At 42.9% G+C, this 19,595-nt stretch overlaps 1 protein-coding gene across 1 annotated transcript; it reads left to right on the top strand.

Moving 5' to 3' along the window:
- The first annotated feature begins 3,871 nt into the window (after positions 1–3,871).
- Positions 3,872–17,811, top strand: LOC139376430 (zinc finger protein 646-like). Its single transcript, XM_071119027.1, has 4 exons — positions 3,872–4,468; positions 5,160–7,953; positions 9,548–10,660; positions 14,747–17,811. Exons 2-4 carry the CDS (start codon positions 5,363–5,365, stop codon positions 15,636–15,638), a joined length of 4,596 nt encoding a protein of 1,531 aa, XP_070975128.1. The 5' UTR covers positions 3,872–4,468; positions 5,160–5,362; the 3' UTR covers positions 15,639–17,811.
- Positions 17,812–19,595: the final 1,784 nt, after the last annotated feature.

Raw genomic sequence — 19,595 nt, 5'->3', positions numbered from 1 at the left:
CTTTTATATTTGTGGAAAGAAATCACCCTTATAAACTCTTTAGTCATATATCAGTTTACCTATTTGCTTATGGTCTTGCCTGCACCTAGCAAACAGTTTTTTAAAATTATGAGAACATTTTAAAAAACAATTTTATTTGGAATGGCAAGCCAGACAAAATTAAACGGGCCTATTTTATATAATGATATATATTCGGCAGGCAGAAATTATTAAAGCATTAGACCTCTTACTAAAGGCTTCAGTCATACAAAATGTATACTTAAATCCGAACTGGTTCTCTAGCAAATTAGTAAGAATGTCTCACCCTATGTTCAAGAAAGGCCTTTTCCCTTTATTCAGATTACAACCTTTAGTTATTTGAAAAGGAAATAAATCTCACAAATATCGCTATTTTTAAAAGAAGCCATAGAAAGTTGGTTGTGATTTCAAGACCTCTTTTTCCTCCAAACATAACGATGGTCATTATGTCAAAACAGTTCTATTTTTGTTTCATCAGACCAGAGGACATTTCTCCAAAAAGTACGAGCTTTGTCCCCATTTGCAGTTGCAAACCGTAGATTTTTCATGGCGGTTTTGGAGCAGTGGCTTCTTCCTTGCTGAGCGGCCTTTCAGGTTAGGTTGATATAGGACTCATTTTACTGTGGATACAGATATTTTTGTACCCGTTTCCTCTAGCATCTTCACAAGGTCCTTTGCTAATGTTCTGGGATTGATTTGCACTTTTCGCAACCAAAGTATGTTCATCTCTAGGAGACAGAACGCGTCTCCGTCCTGAGCGGTATGACGGCTGCGTGGTCTCATGGTGTTTATACTTGCGTACTATTGTTTGTACAGATGAACGTGGTACCTTCAGGCATTTGGAAATTGCTCCCAAGGATGAACCAGACTAGTGGAGGTCTACAATTGTTTTTCTGAGGTCTTGGTTGATTTCTTTTGATTTTCCCATGATGTCAAGCAAAGAGGCACTGAGTTTGAAGGTAGGCCTTGAAATACATCCACAGGTACACCTCCAATTTACTCAAATTATGTCAATTAGCCTATCAGAAGCTTCTAAAGCCATGATATAATTTTCTGGAATTTTCCAAGCTGTATAAAGGCACAGTCAACTTAGTGTATGTAAACTTCTGACCCACTGGAATTATGATACAGTGAATTATAAATTAAATAATCTGTCTGTAAACAATTGTTGGAAAAATGACTTGTGTCATGCACAAAGTATATGTCCTAACCGACTTGCCAAAACTATAGTTTCTTAACAATAAATTTGTGGAGTGGTTGAAAAATGAGTTTTAATGACTACAACCTAAGTGTATGTAAACTTCTGACCTCAACACACATACAGTGGGGAGAACAAGTATTTGATACACTGCTGATTTTGCAGGTTTTCCTACTTACAAAGCATGTAGAGGTCTGTATTTTTTTTAATCATAGGTACACTTCAACTGTGAGAGACGGAATCTAAAACAAACATCCAGAAAATCACATTGTTTGATTTTCATTTTATTGTATGACACATCAGAAAAGCAGAACTTAATATTTGGTACGGAAACCTTTGTTTGCAATTACAGAAATCATATGTATCCTGTAGTTCTTGACCAGGTTTGCACACACTGCAGCATGGATTTTGGCCCACTCCTCCATACAGATCTTCTCCAGATCCTTCAGGTTTTGGGGCTGTCGCTGGGCAATACGGACTTTCAGCTCCCTCCAAAGATTTTCTATTGGGTTCAGGTCTGGAGAGGGGCTAGGCCACTCCAGGACCTTGAGATGCTTCTTACGGAGCCACTCCTTAGTTGCCCTGGCTGTGTGTTTCGGGTCGTTGTCATGCTGGAAAACCCAGCCACGACCCATCTTCAATGCTCTTACTGAGGGAAGGAGGTTGTTGACCAAGATCACACAATACATGGCCCCATCCATCCTCCCCTCAATACGGTGCAGTCGTCCTGTCCCCTTTGCAGAAAAGCATCCCCAAAGAAGGATGTTTCCACCTCCATGCTTCACGGTTGGGATGGTGTTCTTGGGGTTGTAGTCATCCTTCTTCTTCCTCCAAACACGGCGAGTGGAGTTTAGACCAAAAAGCTATATTTTTGTCTCATCAGACCACATGACCATCTCCCATTCCTTCTCTGGGTCATCCAGATGGTAATTGGCAAACTTCAGACGGGCCTGGACATGCGCTGGCTTGAGCAGGGGGATCTAGCATGCGCTGCAGGATTTAAATCCATGACGGCGTAGTGTGTTACTAATGGTTTTCTTTGAGACTGTGGTCCCAGCTCTCTTCAGGTCATTGACCAGGTCCTGCCGTGTAGTTCTGGGCTGATCCCTCACCTTCCTCATGATCATTGATGCCCCACATGGTGAGATCTTGCATGAAGCCCTAGACCGAGGGTGATTGACCATCCTCTTGAACTTCTTCCATTTTCTAATAATTGCGCCAACAGTTGTTGCCTTCTCACCAAGCTGCTTGCCTATTGTCCTGTAGCCCATCCCAACCTTGTGCAGATCTACAATTTTATCCCGGATGTCCTTACACAGCTCTCTGGTCTTGGCTATTGTGGAGAGGTTGGAGTCTGTTTGATTGAGTGTGTGGACAGGTGTCTTTTATACAGGTAACGAGTTCAAACAGGTGCAGTTAATACAGGTAATGAGTGGAGAACAGGGGGGCTTCTTAAAGAAAAACTAACAGGTCTGTGAGAACCAGAATTCTTACTGGTTGGTAGGTGATCAAATACTTATGTCATGCAATAAAATGCAAATTAATGACTTAAAAATCATACAATGTGATTTTCTGGATTTTTGTTTTAGATACCGTCTCTCACAGTTGAAGTGTACCTATGATAAAAAATACAGACCTCTATATGCTTTGTAAGTAGGAAAATCTGCAAAATCGTCAGTGTATCAAATACTTGTACTCCCCACTGTACATACACACACACCAAAAAAGAACATCTATATATATATATATATATATATATATATATATATATATATATATATAGAAGAACAAGCATTTCCCTACACTCGCATTAACATCTGCTAACCATGTGTATGTGACAATCAATTTATATATAGAAGAACAAGCATTTCCCTACACTCGCATTAACATCTGCTAACCATGTGTATGTGACAAATAAAAATTGATTTACATTTTACGATTTATATTAGTCATTTTAAGCCATTTATTTTTAATTGGTGGCAGACAAACCAATTCCTTTCTCTTAAGTAATTGCCTCCCATTTTTGTGGCACAGCTGCAATGACTTGGTTTTAATTTTGCATTGAGCATACATACCATACACCTGGATTAATTGTTTGTGTGACAATTCTACCGTCGTTGTTTACAGTGTCATTCATAATCATAACCTTCCTTATACATTCTCTCCAAGAAATGTCCCCATAGGAGAACCATTTTTGGATCCATGTATTGTAGCTTCCTTTCCACAGAGGGTTCTACCAGAAACCAAAGTGTTCTCTTATGGGGACAGCCGAATAACCTTTTTTTATATATATAAGAGTGTATTATTTGCTGTAATGTATGTTCTGGCTAGCTAGCTAGCTAGCAAGCAAGCAACACTGAAGGGATTGCAAATGGGTGTGCGTGACTCTAGTCAAACATGTTTTCTTCTAAATATGAGCTAACTGGCTAGCATTTGAAGCCAGCAAACACGTTAATCAAATGCTAGGAACGTAATTCCCTCCAATGTTATAATGAAAATAAAAATTGCCTATCGGTCCCAAACTATCCGGGACACGACTTGATCTTGAGTGTCAACAAATCTGCCCAATTAGCTGACTCGCTTTCCATACACCTACTTATGTTGACAAGCCCACTTCCATACACACTCCAAGTATGCAGTTACCCATGACTCGACTTTCCACAGTGTTGGGACTCTCTTCAATTTCTTCTCATTTCCATGCCGTAGCCTAGGCTATTCTCGAACGTGCAACAGTGCAGAACTTGCGTTGCGGCAACAAACATAAAATACCGCTTGATTGATTTGCTCATATTTTACCGACTGTAGTGCGCTTTACAGTTAGTGAGAAGACGTCGGAGAACCGCATGAATGGATTTACTAGAAATAACTATAGACAGAGGAAAGAATGAAATAGCACGCTCGTTTTGCTGAACGTTTCTAACATTTGCATTTTCACGTAACGTGGACTATTGTTAATTTGGAATGAGCTAAACCTGTAACGGGGATGGACATTATTTTAGTACTTGTATATGTGTTTTCAAATGCATTTTATGTAGCAGGCCATCTTGTAATTTTACATAGCAAATCCACGAAAGTAGAAAATAGTTTTATAGATAACGCACAGTTATGTGCGCATGACAGAACCACGAAGAGGGATATATTTTGTGGTACACATTTCCTGTTTCCTAGCAACGAGCAGGAAGTATGTGGAATGGGATGGAAGAAAAAATAATCAAACAAGACTGGTCTTTTAGGAATATAAATAACTTTGTGGTGAGTAAAAACATAGTGCTGGATTTAAATACCATACACTAGACATTCCAGAACAAATTTGGCTGGACGCAAGAATCAAATAGATGGTAAGACAGGGTAACGTTCTTTTTTTTTGATGCAATGTTTGTTTAGCTAGCGTTAGCTTGTTAATAAGCATGATGATGCTAACCGTTACTTGTTAGCTAGCGGCTATTGTATCCAGCATTGGCTTGTTTGCAAACCAACGGATAACTTTTCCGTAATGGTGCGTGTTTTTAAGTTACATGTGAAATGTAGCTAACGGAATTCAACAAGATAATTTTTTACGTTGTTTAGGCCGAGGTGTTGTTTCCCCACATTATTGACATATTTAGGCGGCTAGCAGTCGCGCTAGGGTATTGTGACACAATATAACGTTAGCTAGCCACCTTCAGTTTGAATCGGGCAAAATATATCTGCCACTGTACACTATAATGAATGGAACATGTTGCATTGTGTGACTAAACAGAGTAAACCGATATTTGATCTGAGTTTTTAAAATTGAAATGCCGAATTTAGATATACGCAAAGTTTTTATTAGCCATATTTGGCATTAAGGTTTGTACCCATTGTTTAGTAGGCATATGGTCCACGATTATCCCATAAATAAATAATACATTGACTGCAAGTGATTACGACTAACCAAATCGGTTCTTTATTTTTTTTTCCACAGCACTCATGTTGTACCTGCATCCATTCTACCACAGAAAGTACATTTAATAGTCAATGGAGTGGTACCAAATTGATCCCATTCTTGTGCAGTCTTCCTATTTGGACCGTACAATGAATGTAAGCTCTTGTGATATGGAGGTGCTGGGAATCTGATGTATTTCCCCCACAATTATCTAGCTCAAATATTTACAGTACTATCCTGTAATGGCTATGCAAGAGCTTGGCAGGACTAAAGGCTTCCCTTGCAAACACTGTGGCATAGTGTGCTCCAACATGCCAAGCCTTCTGGAACACATGGATAGTCACTACCAGCAAGAAGAAGATCGCAAGTTCAGATGCGATGAATGTGGCCGATGCTACAGGCATGCAGGTAGCTTGGCTAACCACAAGAAAACACACGAGTTGGGTTCTTTTCATTGTCCAATATGTGCTAGGAAGCTTTCAAACCCTCTGGCCCTGAAGAGCCATTTGCGCATCCACACATCACAGAAGAAGTACTCCTGCATGGATTGTGGGAAGGCCTTTAGGCTAGCTACTCAGCTGGCCACCCATCAAAAGGTCCATCTCTCTGGGCAATCAAAGAGGAGAGCCGGTTGGAGGGCCACTGCAGAATATTCTCCAATTGAGAATAGGGATGAAATTGAAGATCATGATGACTTTGAAAAGCTGTCGATCTTGGTGGCTGACCAGCAAGACACGGGGATGGATATTGTGTCTGATAATAACCTTAGCCAAGAGGACGCAGAGGTTATCCCCAACTCGGCAAATTATTGTGAAAACCTGGGCTTTGAAGCAGGAGATCGACCTTTCAAATGTGGTCAGTGCGAAAAGTCATATAGACACCATGGAAGCCTGATCAATCATAAGAAGTCTCACCAGGTAGTGCACTCAAACATCCCTATCTGTTTCAAGCAGTTAAATAATCTTGCTGCCCTCCATAGTCATCAGAGAACCCACAACAAGTCCAAAAGTGGGCCAGACACCCATTCCTTGGAAGTCACTTACGCAGGCAGAGCACCAGAGCAGTTTTCACCCCTGAACAGGGATGCTCCAGTGCATTTCTGTCACCTGTGTCAAGTGATGTTTCCTAATGATGATGAGTTCCAGGAACACATCCAAAAGCATAATTCTTCCTCCGTGTCCTTTGGGCACGATCAAGGTTTATCTGAGGATCATCATGACTCTTATGACCTTAGTGTCACTCCTTCTCCTGACTCAAACTTTTATTCAACACCTCTAAACAATACTCCATTGATGGATCATCAAGGGGAGCAGATCAATGATATTCAAATATACTCTGACCACTCCAGTAACAAATCCACCTTGAATACTCAGGGAGAGCCCCTAATCTTGGATCCAGAGATTCCTGCTGACGATCTAAGTAAAGCAGAAAAGTCCTCAGTTACAGAAAACGGTGAGCGCCGCTTCAAGTGCCAGGTCTGTGGCAAAAGCTACCGGCATGCCGGGAGTCTCATCAACCACAAGCGTTCTCATCAGACAGGCATTTACCAGTGTTCCATCTGCCGCAAGACTTACCCACACATGGCTGCCCTCCGCAGCCATGTCCGCATCCACAGGGCCCATCCGTCCTCCTTTAGCCTCGGCTCTGAAGGAGACTGGCTCTCTTCTGAGCCCCTAACACTGGAGAACCAGCAGGCCTGCTTTTCCTCTCAGGAGGGAGATGCTAGCAATATGATGACTCTCGCTCAGGAGAACACAAGTGAACACGGCATTGGAGGATCATGCCATGTGCAGTTTGACTCCGCCTTTCCCCAGGACAGAACTGTGCACCTACCTCACAACGAACGCCAGATGGAGAGTCACATGTGTGCAGACTGTGGCGAAACATTTGCAGACATCGCAGGAATCAAATTGCACATATGCCCCCTGCTACAACCGCAGCAAGAGGCCATGTCAAATGACTATGACAGTAACTTAACCTTCTTGGACACTAATGGCCGATGCACCATGGGAAATCCAGGAGATCATGTAGAGTTCCAGGGACTGAATGGCAGCCCTAGACAAAGGTACTGTGGTGAACATGACTTCCATGAAGGCTTGAACAGGGAGCAGTTAAATGGTGATGGCGAAGAGGAGGATGAAAAGGATGATGACGGAGAGCTCTATCAGTGCTCAGCATGTGGGAACCGCTACACAAGCATGAGGGCTCTGAGGAGTCATCTTCGTGGCCACACTCAATCCCATGGTACTCCTACAAGCTCCGGCCCCTCCTCCATGTCCTCCCTAGAGGCTGAAAAAGAAGAGGACCCTGGAAAGGGACATCAGATGGATGGGGGTCTGATGATCTGCAGTACTTGCGGAAAGAGTTTTGCCAAGAAGCAGGACATGCTTTCCCATCAGCTCTTACACAATAAAGCACAGGCAGATGATGCTAAACACATACATATGGACAATAGTAATGGAACTAGGCACAAAGAGGAGGCGGACAGCAGCATCTGTGGAAATTGCGATATATTTTGCACCAGTTACCATCATCTTGAGACCCATCAATGTACAACAAATGGGAAAAGTGAATCTGCAATCGGTGTTGAAAAAAATGAAATGGGTGGCTCTGTCAACGGTAAAGAATTAGGACACCTGAAAGAGAATTTAAACAATGGGGATCGCCAGTACAAGTGTGATCAGTGTGGAAGAGCATACAGACATGCTGGCTCCCTTCTCAACCATAAAAAGTCCCACAAAACTGGAGTGTTCCGCTGCATGGTTTGCCAGAAGCGCTTCTACAATCTACTGGCCCTTAAGAACCATCAGAGAACCCACTTTGATGTTAAGAGGTAATTTCTAAACCTGATTGATAACAGAGAAATATTCTATTCTACTGATATGTCAAATTACATGGATACTTATCAAGTAAATAAACAGAGAAACTATAGTGTATTAAACATGCGGGAGATGCAATTCATTGTAATATTACATTTGAAGGTTTAGGTTATTGCACTGTTACCGTGCCCTAACAGCTAAAATTTTTCAATGAAGAGTTACCCAGTGCTTGTAAACTAATCCAAGGATATACTGCCTGTACAATTGGTTTTGTCTACATTCAATGCTCTAAATTGAAAATGTTCATTGGTAACACAAGTTCGGAGCACAACATGCATCTTCTGGTGCTCCTGGATTGTATCTTTTTTGAATTTATTGAGATGTAGCATATTAATTCTAGCTACTTTTGAAGATGTTTATTATAAAAAGCTAACATGTCATTGAAATTGCAGTCATTTGTGGAATATTAGTTTTCTTCATTGTGTTAAAGCACTACCTATTGAGATGCATTCCATTGAAATTTGTACATCGTCTCTTTTAAGAGCGACATGCAATAGATCACGCATTCATTCATTGCTATGATCATTGATCTTATAAAGAAGCTATCCCTTTTCCTTTCTTTCTGTGCCCCCAAATGTTTAGATATACTGGTAAAGTAACCAGGTTGTTGGTGTAAACAAATGCCTGTGAGGGGCCTAAAAACAATATTTTTGGTCCACCAGCCACTTTGGCAGGTAGATGGAAACAATCTTACCAGCCAATAGCGTTTATCGCCATAACACTGACAGCCACACAGTTTTCTCGGGTTTGTTTTTCCAGGGTTTGGATGTCCAGTTATTAAAAAAACAAAAATGTTCAGGTTTTCACTCAATCACACTTAAAAAAAAATTATATTTTTTTATATAGTTTTCTATAAAAAAACAACAGTTGGATGTTCTAAGTCCATAACAAGGTTAAACCACACCAGGAGACTACTTTTGTTTCATTTTTATTACTCACCTCAAGTGACTGGTGTCTGGCTGGTGGTGGTTGTACTGAATGCACAATATTTATTTTTTATTTAACTAGGCAAGTCAGTTAAGAACAAATTCTTATTTACAATGACAGCTTACGGCCTAATAGCAGAGTTTGCAAAACAAGACACCACCCGATTTGATACAAGTCATGATATATTCTGCCAGGTAAGCCTACTTTGCAGGTAACATTTCATTTGGAAGGTTTAATGGGGAAAGCCTTGGCATTGCTAACCGGCTACACAAAGTGGTAGTCCCAGGCATTCCTATGATGCGTCTTCAGAAGGTTGCAAGAAATACAAATCACTGATGCATTCTTTAATATTCATAATATGTAGGCGTTGGATTGAACGATTCTGCGCTCGTTTTTTCTCTCTCTAGGGCACTCGGATACAACTGCACAGTGAAGCTTATCATTACAACAATTATTATCTGGGTCGCACAGGTGCTCCCAGGTCCCAAAGCAAAATATCTAGGGGCACTTTGGAGACCTGTCTACATTGCAGTAATGTGTTTTGTCATTACTTCATTCATGCACGACTGTTCTGTGCTTTGTAAACACGGGATTAACCTCTCTATTTGTCCCCTCTTTTAGACATACTTGCAATGAATGTGGGAAGGCATTCAAGATACAGAAGCAACTATTGAACCACCTAAGATTTCACAAGGAGAACCATGCCAAAATACAGGAGCTCAACAACCAGATGCAGGCCGTCATGCAGATGAATGGCACGAGGTCAGAGGGAGGAATGCGCTTGCTTAATGCACCTGTCAATCAAGCCACCACCACCCACAAAAAGGGTGGCGGTAGGCCAACCACCAACAGAAAGAATCCCAGTGTGGAGGAGGGGGCTCAGACTCGAGTCAAATCAGTGGAAGCAGGCGACCCTCGCCCCTACTCCTGTGACCAATGTGGGCGAATGTATCGACACGCAGGAAGTCTTGTCAATCACAAGAACTCTCACAAGACTGGTGAATACCTCTGCTCTGTTTGTAACAACACCTACTCCAACCAGCTGGCTATGAAGAACCACCTGCGCATCCACTTCTCAGTTAAAAAGCACAATTGTCAAGAGTGTGGTAAGGCCTTTAGGGGAAAGAAGCAGTTGTCTAGCCATATTTGCGCACATCTCAGAAAGGATATGCCAGGAGGGGTCAGGGGAAGAGGTCGCAGACGAGCAAGAAACGTTAAATGTAAGCAGTGCAGACAGACGTTTATATCTGCTGACCAACTGACAGCTCATACCTGTGGGTCACTGGCAAACTCATCAGAGGGCAGTGATGGACAAACGAGTATGTCCTTGAAAAGGGAGGAGCGACCATTCACCTGCATCATCTGCAATCGCAGCTACCGCCACGCAGGCAGTCTCCTGAATCATAAAAACACTCATAAGTCTGGCCACTTCAGCTGCACTTTCTGCTCCAAGCCCTTTTCTAACCCCATGGCGTTACGCAACCACACACGAATCCACACACAGAAGAAGAAGCATGTCTGCCTGACCTGCGGGAAGACGTTTCGGTTGGCCAGTATCCTTCATAACCACCAGAAGGTCCACACCAGGGTGGCCAACCACTTCAGCTGCCCAGAATGTGGCAAGACCTTCCAGGGCAAGTCTGGGCTGAAGAGGCACCGCTGCCGGGGGGGTCAGGATGACTCGGCTAGAGCTTGTGACCACTATCACAGAGAGGGTGGAGACAAGTGCTTCACGTGAGTTACTTGTTTCATAATCAGCTCATTATGTAAGGCATGATTATTTTTCATAGATCTTATTAGAATTATCACATTTTTTTTAGCCTTCTGTTTTCATGGCTTTAACACTAGAATCCCCCCCCCCCCCCCCCCGGGCTAATGAGCAGTCATTCTGATTGCAATGTTATTAATAAATGTCATATACTATCGCAAAAATAATAATTTGGTTGTGTTTATGAAGGTCTTAGGTAACATATATTTTAAATAACAGAATAGCATTTTCATTCGTTTGTAACTGTAAAAACACAAATTAAATTGTTCAATGAATTTTATCTGTGGAGTGCCCTTTGTTACAACTATGAAACAGAAAGTAGATGTGTTGGAATGCGGTAACGGCTTATTTTCATAACAACAAAATAAATACCCCGACCTCCAAGACGCACGGTCACCAAGACGCACAGTCATATGATGAAAACATCAGAAGTCTGAACATCATAAGCCCCCAAGTGTGCTTCATAAATAGTGAAAATCAACACAAAATAAATAGTGGCATTATAATCAATGTGTCTATGACAGCAGTAACATAGTAAGTTGTCAGCTAGCTGCTTACATAGTTGTATCAGTTGGAGCATGTCCATGTCACAAACTAAAGCTAGTGAGTGCGTTGCTGCTGTTTTTTTCTTGATTTGTAGCGCCTGCTTTCTCGGTGACATTTTGTGCTGATAATCTGCCCGCAGCATTGTCACCGGCTTGGAGAGCCATCCCTTCCCGTCTCACTGTTTCGTTTGGTGGTAGGGCGGGCACCCGCTGAGTGGGCACCGTTCTGGCGCTTAGGCCCCCGGTGTGTAGGTTCAGGCTGAGGCTCAGAATCAGAAGAATAATCATCAGAGATGTCATGATTCATTTCTCAGCCACCACCTGATTATGTAGCAACGCTAACTCGGCATGTGCATCCATTTGTCTTGGTCTTCTTGCCATAGTTAATTACGCACGCTCTCACTGTAGGCCAGAGTAGACTGACGAGTGCTTGGAATCAGTGGACTGATATAGGGTACGTACCAATTTGAGATTAGAATAGATCAATACAATAGAATGGCCCGCCCTGTTCTTCATTCACAATTGATTACATTATTATGTATCTTTCACTTCCCCTCGCTCAACTCACCCATTCTCCCTATCATACTTCATATATTTCATCTGTTACAGTGCCTTCATAAAATATTCATACCCCTTATTCCACATTTTTGTTGTTACAGCCTGTATTCAAAATTTATTAAATATATTTTTTCTCTCACCCATTTACACACACTACCCCATAATGACAAAGTGAACATTTTTATTTTATTTTTAAATATTTGCTAATTTATTGAAAAATAAATACTGAAATATCTAATTTGCATAAGTATTCACACCCCTGGGTCAATACCTTGTAGAAGCACCTTTGGTGGCGATTACAGTTTTGAGTCAACTTGTGCAAAGCTGATAGATGTACCCATCTGGATTTGGGGATTTTATCCTGTTCTTCCTTGCAGATTTTCTCAAGCTCTGTTAAATTGGATGCGGAGCGGTGGTGACCAGCAATCTTCAAGTCTTTTCACAGATTTTCAATGCAATTGAAGTCTGGGCTTTGGCTGGGCTTTCACATTAGTGTTCTGAAGCCATTCCAGCATTACTTTGGCTGTATGCTTGGGGTCATTATCCTTTTGGAACATAAATATTCACCGTAGTATAAGGTCATTTACACTCTGGAGCAGGTTCTCATTAAGGAATTGCCTGTATTCGGCTCCATTCATTGTTCCCTGTATCTTGACCAGTCTCCCAGTCACTGCTGCTGAAAAGCATCCCCATAGCATGATGCTGCCTCCACCATTTTAGTCTCATCAGTCCACAGAATCTTTTGCCTTAGTCTTTCACATGCCTTTTTACCAACTCCAGGCATGCTGTCATGTGCCTTTTTCTCAGGAGTGGCTTCTGTCTGGCCACGCTCCCATAAAGCCCAGATTGGTGAAGTGCTATAGAGACTATTGTCAAGCAGGTTCTCCCATCTCAGCCAAGGAACTCTGTAGGTCTATCAGAGTGGTTCTTGGTCACCTCCCTGACCAATGACCTTCTTGCTCAATTTGGTCGGACGGTCAGCTCTGGGCAGAGTCTGGATGGTTCCATATTTTTTTCAGTTTACCAATGATGGAGACCACTGTGGTCTTGGAAACTTTCAAGTTTATATCCTTCTTCAGATATAGAATTGTGATGATGCACACTATCTCAGAGATCTACGGACAGTTCCTTGGACTTCTGTTTCTGCTCTGACGTGCATTGTCAAATGTGGGACCTTCTATAGACAGGTGTTTCTTTTTTAAAATCATGTTTAAACAATTGAATTGGCCACAAGTGGACTCCAAATAAGTGTGAATACATGTGTAAATATATTTATTTTCTTATTTTAATTGAATTCCCCCCCCCCATTTCATGGTATCCAATTGGTAGTTAGTCTTGTCTCATTGCTGCTACTCCCGTATGGACTCGGGAGAGGCGAAGGTCGAGAGCCATGCGTCCTCCAAAACACAACCCAACCAAGCCGCACTGCTTCTTCACACAATGCCCACTTAACCCGGAAGCCAGCTGCACCAATGTGTCGGAGGAAACGCAGTACACCCGGTGACCGTGTCAGAGTGCACTGTGCCCGGCCCGCCACAGGAGTCGCTAGTGCGCGATGGAACAAGGACATCCCTGCCGGCAAAGCCCTTCCCTAACCCGGACGATGCCGGGCCAATTGTGAGCTGCCCCATGGGTCTCCCGGCTGGAACAGGGCCTGGACTCTAATCCAGAATCTCTAGTGGCACAGCTAGCCTTAGACCACTGCGCCACTTGGGATGCCATATTTTATTTTCAATAAATTTGCACAGAAAAAGATGTATATATATTTCCACTTTGTCATTATGGGGTATTGTGTGTAGATGGGTGAGGGAGAAAAAAATCTATTTAATCCATTTTTGAATTCAGGCTTTAACACAACAATGTGGAATAAATCAAGCGCTGAATACTTCCTGAAGGCACTGTATATGGGTGAAAGGAAAAAAGATCAAGGACAATAACCACCCGAGCCACTACCCGTTCACCCCGCTTCCACCCTGAAGGTCAGTACAGGTGCATCAAATCTGGGACAGAGATTGCAAAACAGCTTCTATCTCAAGGCCATCAGATTGTTAAACTGTCACCACCAGCACAGATAGGCAGCTGCCTACCTACAGACTTGATATCATTTGGCTACTTTAATAATTGGAACACTAGTCACTTTAATAATGCTACTTTAAGAATGTTTACATATCTCGCATTACTCATCTCATCATCTTACTCATGTATTTTATATCATCTATTGCATCTTGCCTATGCAGCCCTGTCACTGCTCATCCATATATTTATATATTCTCATCCCATTCCTTTACTAGATTGTGTGTATTAGGTTTTGTTGTGGAATTGTCAGATATTACCTGTTAGATACTGCTGCACTGTTGGATCTAGAAGCACAAACATTTCTCTACACTAGCAATAAGCTCTGCTAACCCTGTGTATGTGACCAATTCAAATTGGATTTTGATTTGATTAGGTTCAGTTTTAAGGCAATTATCAGGGTGATTATCAACTGGGCAGGGCACCTTTAATTGTCAGGAGGAGGGGAACAGGCCTTACTGTCGGGACGAGGTGCCGTAACTGGGGGGGGAACCATAAAAAAAAAAATACATGCCCTCCTAAAACTGGTTATAAGTCCAGTTCTGTTTGTGCTATTGATTGTAACAATGACAGTGTATTTATATAGACTTTTTAAGGACGGAGGGAGGGGTGACTTTAAAAATGGCAAAGTAAGACTCTTTCTATTCGTGAGCAGTCCAAATGACTACTTTAGCAGTTCTTGTGTTAATGGCTATGTTTAGTGTTAGGGTAAATCTGTGTAATTATTTCCTCATAGTTAAATTCTATTAGTAAAGATACGCCTGAGATTATCTTCTTGTCAGAAGGTGGGCCTTTGGTACAGTAAGAAAAAGCCACTTTCTGCCCAATTTAAATCATTTTCATGAACAGGGATTTTAATGAATCTCTCTGCTGCAGGTGTGACCTCTGTGGACGCTCATACCGCCATGCTGGCTCCCTGCTCAACCATAAAAAGACGCACTCAGAAAACCTCCACCACTGTACCTTGTGCCTCCAGACTTTCCCTGACCTCCTCGCCCTCCAGATCCACTCCCAGATGAAGCGCCACTGCTGTCCAGACTGTGGCAAGACCTTCTGTCTCATCTCGCACCTGCAGAACCACATGGAGGTGCACTCCAAGGACCGCACCCTGGTCTGCAGCCCCTGCCATCAGAGCTTCCCCAACCCAGCCAGGTACCAACAACACCAGGAACTGCACCACCGGGCCCAAGGGCATTATCAACAACACAACATGCAAATGGAGGATGACCTAAGCTGGGAATCGGGACTAGACCAAACCATGGAGCTCCAAGGCATCCCCAAGCTGGTCCCGGCGTTTGCCCACATGCACAATGGCATGCCCAACCAGCAGGAGAGAAACGAGGTACCCTGTATAGGGAAGAAGAGCCACGTGTGTGAGCACTGCGGCCGCACCTACCGCCATGCAGGTTCCCTCCTCAACCACAAGAACAGTCACAAGACCGGCGCCTTCTTCTGCTCCGTGTGCCAGAAGGAGTTCACCAACCTGATGGCGCTGAAGAACCACCGGCGCATCCACACGGAGCCCAAGCGCTACCAGTGCCTGGAGTGCGGCAAGGCCTTCCGCGTGTCCACCCAGCTCATCTGCCACCGGAGGATCCACACCAAAGAGAAGCCCTTCTCCTGCCTGCTGTGCGAGAAGCGCTTCTCCAGCAAGTCAAACCTGCGCCACCACCAGAAGATGCACCAGAGTGGTGGCCAGGACTACGAGTCCTCCTTCGGCATGGATACTAACAATTTTATGGACTTGGACATGGGCTCTTTTCTCTGAGTCAGGACTCCGTGTCAAATGCTTATTATATTATTCTCCCCATTCACTGGACCCCTATCGGTAATTGTAAAGTGGAGTGTTCCACAAAGCCCCAGTAGAGACAGCGTTTACTCTTGATGTTGAACTCTTCAAAGCTGCCTCACAAACATTTCACTTTTCTGATTATGCTTTGGTCATAAACTTTTGGAGTGGTCAAAGGATTTCTTATCTCTAGCAGGGATTGTGGCACTGTTAAAATTCCCAGATGGGCACAGGCGACAGTGTCTGTCAAATCTTTATAAGATTATTTTCGCATGGAGTGCACATTGTCACTGAATCGTTTAACGCTATAGGAGTGAGAACTATTGGACCTCCTTCCATACTGACTGTATCAATGTCCTCACAAGGTAGACGGTCAATTTCCCAACCAAAGTGAACCGACTTAACAGAACTGTTTCAGCCCAGTTCCTGCATTTGAGATTGATTTATACAATGACTCATATTTTTATGAGAAAAGTGCTGTTCTGAAATTGTAATTTCCTCTCGCTATCTATTACTGTGTTCAGTGCCTCCGTCGGTTCAATTCTCTGCCCAGCTTATCAAAAGTGAGGGCTGTTCTCAATATTTTTCCATAGGTTAGAGAAAAGTGATCAATTTGACCATTTATGATGTGGCTTCAATAAGCATGACCTCCTAGTCTTACCCAGAGGATGATATCAAAGGTATTTACTGAAATCATGTAATCAAGTTGGTGGTAATCAAATGGTTTTAGTGATGGTGAAATTTGGGTACACCCTTTGAGTGACATTTGTATGCTAAATGGGCATACAGTGCCTTGTGAAAGTATTCGGCCCCCTTGAACTTTGCGACCTTTTGCCACATTTCAGGCTTCAAACATAAAGATATAAAACTGTATTTTTTTGTGAAGAATCAACAACAAGTGGGACACAATCATGAAGTGGAACGACATTTATTGGATATTTCAAGCTTTTTTAACAAATCAAAAACTGAAAAATTGGGCGTGCAAAATTATTCAGCCCCTTTACTTTCAGTGCAGCAAACTCTCTCCAGAAGTTCAGTGAGGATCTCTGAATGATCCAATGTTGACCTAAATGACTAATGATGATAAATACAATCCACCTGTGTGTAATCAAGTCTCCGTATAAATGCACCTGCACTGTGATAGTCTCAGAGGTCCGTTAAAAGCGCAGAGAGCATCATGAAGAACAAGGAACACACCAGGCAGGTCCGAGATACTGTTGTGAAGAAGTTCAAAGCCGGATTTGGATACAAAAAGATTTCCCAAGCTTTAAACATCCCAAGGAGCACTGTGCAAGCGATAATATTGAAATGGAAGGAGTATCAGACCACTGCAAATCTACCAAGATCTGGCCGTCCCTCTAAACTTTCAGTTCATACAAGGAGAAGACTGATCAGAGATGCAGCCAAGAGGCCCATGATCACTCTGGATGAACTGCAGAGATCTACAGCTGAGGTGGGAGACTCTGTCCATAGGACAACAATCAGTCGTATATTGCACAAATCTGGCCTTTATGGAAGAGTGGCAAGAAGAAAGCCATTTCTTAAAGATATCCATAAAAAGTGTCGTTTAAAGTTTGCCACAAGCCACCTGGGGGAGACACCAAACATGTGGAAGAAGGTGCTCTGGTCAGATGAAACCAAAATTGAACTTTTTGGCAACAATGCAAAACTTTATGTTTGGCGTAAAAGCAACACAGCTCTACTCCCTGAACACACCATCCCCACTGTCAAACATGGTGGTGGCAGCATCATGGTTTGGGCCTGCTTTTCTTCAGCAGGGACAGGGAAGATGGTTAAAATTGATGGGAAGATGGATGGAGCCAAATACAGGACCATTCTGGAAGAGAACCTGATGGAGTCTGCAAAAGACCTGAGACTGGGACGGAGATTTGTCTTCCAACAAGACAATGATCCAAAACATAAAGCAAAATCTACAATGGAATGGTTCAAAAATAAACATATCCAGGTGTTAGAATGGCCAAGTCAAAGTCCAGACCTGAATCCAATCGAGAATCTGTGGAAAGACCTGAAAACTGCTGTTCACAAATGCTCTCCATCCAACCTCACTGAGCTCGAGCTGTTTCAGTCTCTCGATGTGCAAAACTGATAGAGACATACCCCAAGCGACTTACAGCTGTAATCGCAGCAAAAGGTGGCGCTACAAAGTATTAACTTAAGGGGGCTGAATAATTTTGCACGCCCAATTTTTCAGTTTTTGATTTGTTAAAAAAGTTTGAAATATCCAATAAATGTCGTTCCACTTCATGATTGTGTCCCACTTGTTGTTGATTCTTCACAAAAAAAACAGTTTTATATCTTTGTTTGAAGCCTGAAATGTGGCAAAAGGTCGCAAAGTTCAAGGGGGCTTTCGCAAGGCACTGTATTTAATTATTTATTCCTGTTCCTATTCCTTATTTAAAAATGTTCTGTGTGTACTTTGATATATCATTTTCTATGAATTTTACCTTGACTCTTAAGAAATATCCTATGTAGCATTTAAGGGAATTCCTCAATCTGTAATTCCATTCTCAATTGGTGCAACTCCAACACAGGTAGGAATGCATTAGCCAAGGACAGTGGTCTTGCCAGCACTGTGGTTTTGCCACATTAAAATGTCTGATGTGCAAAGCATTGTAGATAATTATCCATGTCTGAATTGGGCATTACTTATTTTTACAGGTGCTATTTCTCACCCATGTCTTGTTCAAATAAGAATTGTCGCTTTTCTTGCCCATAATCACCCTTGACAATTTTTGAGAAATTTTGCAAACCCTTTACAATACGAAACACGTGCTTTTGACTTCTCAAACTTTCAAAGGTAAACTCAGCAAAAAATGAAACGTCCTCTCACTGTCAACTACGGTTATTTTCAGTAAACATAACATGTGTCAATATTTGTATGAACATAAGATTCAACAACTGAAACATAAACTGAACAAGTTCCACAGACATGTGGCTAACAGAAATGGAATAATGTGTCCCTGAACCAAGGGGGGTCAAAACTGTCAGTATCTGCTGTGGCCACCAGCTGCATTAAGTATGGCAGGTCATCTCCTCATGGACTGCACCAGATTTGCAGTTCTTGCTGTGAGATGTTACCCCGCTCTTCCACCAAGGCACCGGCAAGTTCCCAGACATTTCTGGGGGGAATGGCCCTAGCCCTCACCCTCCGATCCAACAGGTCCCAGACGTGCTCAATGGGATTGAGATCTGGGCTCTTCGCTGGCCATGGCAGAACACTGACATTCCTGTCTTGCAGGAAATCACGCACAGAACGAGCTGGTGGCATTGTCATGCTGGAGGGTCATGTCAGGATGGGCCCGCAGGAAGGGTACCACATGAGGGAGGAGGATGTCTTCCCTGTAAGGCACAGCATTGAGATTGCCTGCAATGACAACAAGCTCAGTCTGGTAATGCTGTGACACACCGCCCCAGACCATGACGGACCCTCCACCTCCAAATCGATCCCGCTCCAGAGTACAGGCCCATAGGCGACGTTGCTGACGGTGATGTCTGGTGAGGACCTGCCTTACAACTGGCTTACAAGCTCTCAGTCCAGCCTCTCTCAGCCTATTGCGGACAGTCTGAGCACGGATGGAGGGATTGTGCATTCCTGGTGTAACTCGGGCAGTTGTTGCCATCCTGTACCTGTCCCGCAGGTGTTATGTTCGGATGTACCAATCCTGTGCAGGTGTTGTTACACGTGGTCTGCCACTGCGAGTACGATCAGCTGTCCGTCCTGTCTCCATGTAGCGCTGTCTTAGGCGTCTCGTTGTACGGACTTTGCAGTTTATTGCCCTGGCCACATCTGCAGTCCTCATGCCTAAGGCATGTTCACGCAGATGAGCAAGGACCCTGGGCATCTATTTTTTGTGTTTTTCAGATTCTGTAGAAAGGCCTCTTTAGTGTCCTAAGTTTTCTTAACTGTGCCCTTAA

Source organism: Oncorhynchus clarkii, chromosome 20, assembly GCF_045791955.1.
Source record: "Oncorhynchus clarkii lewisi isolate Uvic-CL-2024 chromosome 20, UVic_Ocla_1.0, whole genome shotgun sequence".
Taxonomy (NCBI): Eukaryota; Metazoa; Chordata; class Actinopteri; order Salmoniformes; family Salmonidae; genus Oncorhynchus; species Oncorhynchus clarkii.
The sequence above is the reverse complement of the archived record's forward strand: the minus strand, read 5'-3'. Positions and strand labels throughout refer to the sequence as shown.

What these genes read in the sequence shown, in the direction of transcription:
- LOC139376430 (XM_071119027.1), top strand. Translation starts at nt 5,363, where the DNA reads ATGGCTATGCAAGAGCTTGGCAGGACTAAAGGCTTCCCTTGCAAACAC. An exon ending in ACCCACTTTGATGTTAAGAG is followed by an intron (nt 7,954 to 9,547) that starts GTAATTTCTAAA and finishes CCCCTCTTTTAG; the next exon opens with ACATACTTGCAATGAATGTG. An exon ending in GGTGGAGACAAGTGCTTCAC is followed by an intron (nt 10,661 to 14,746) that starts GTGAGTTACTTG and finishes TCTCTGCTGCAG; the next exon opens with GTGTGACCTCTGTGGACGCT.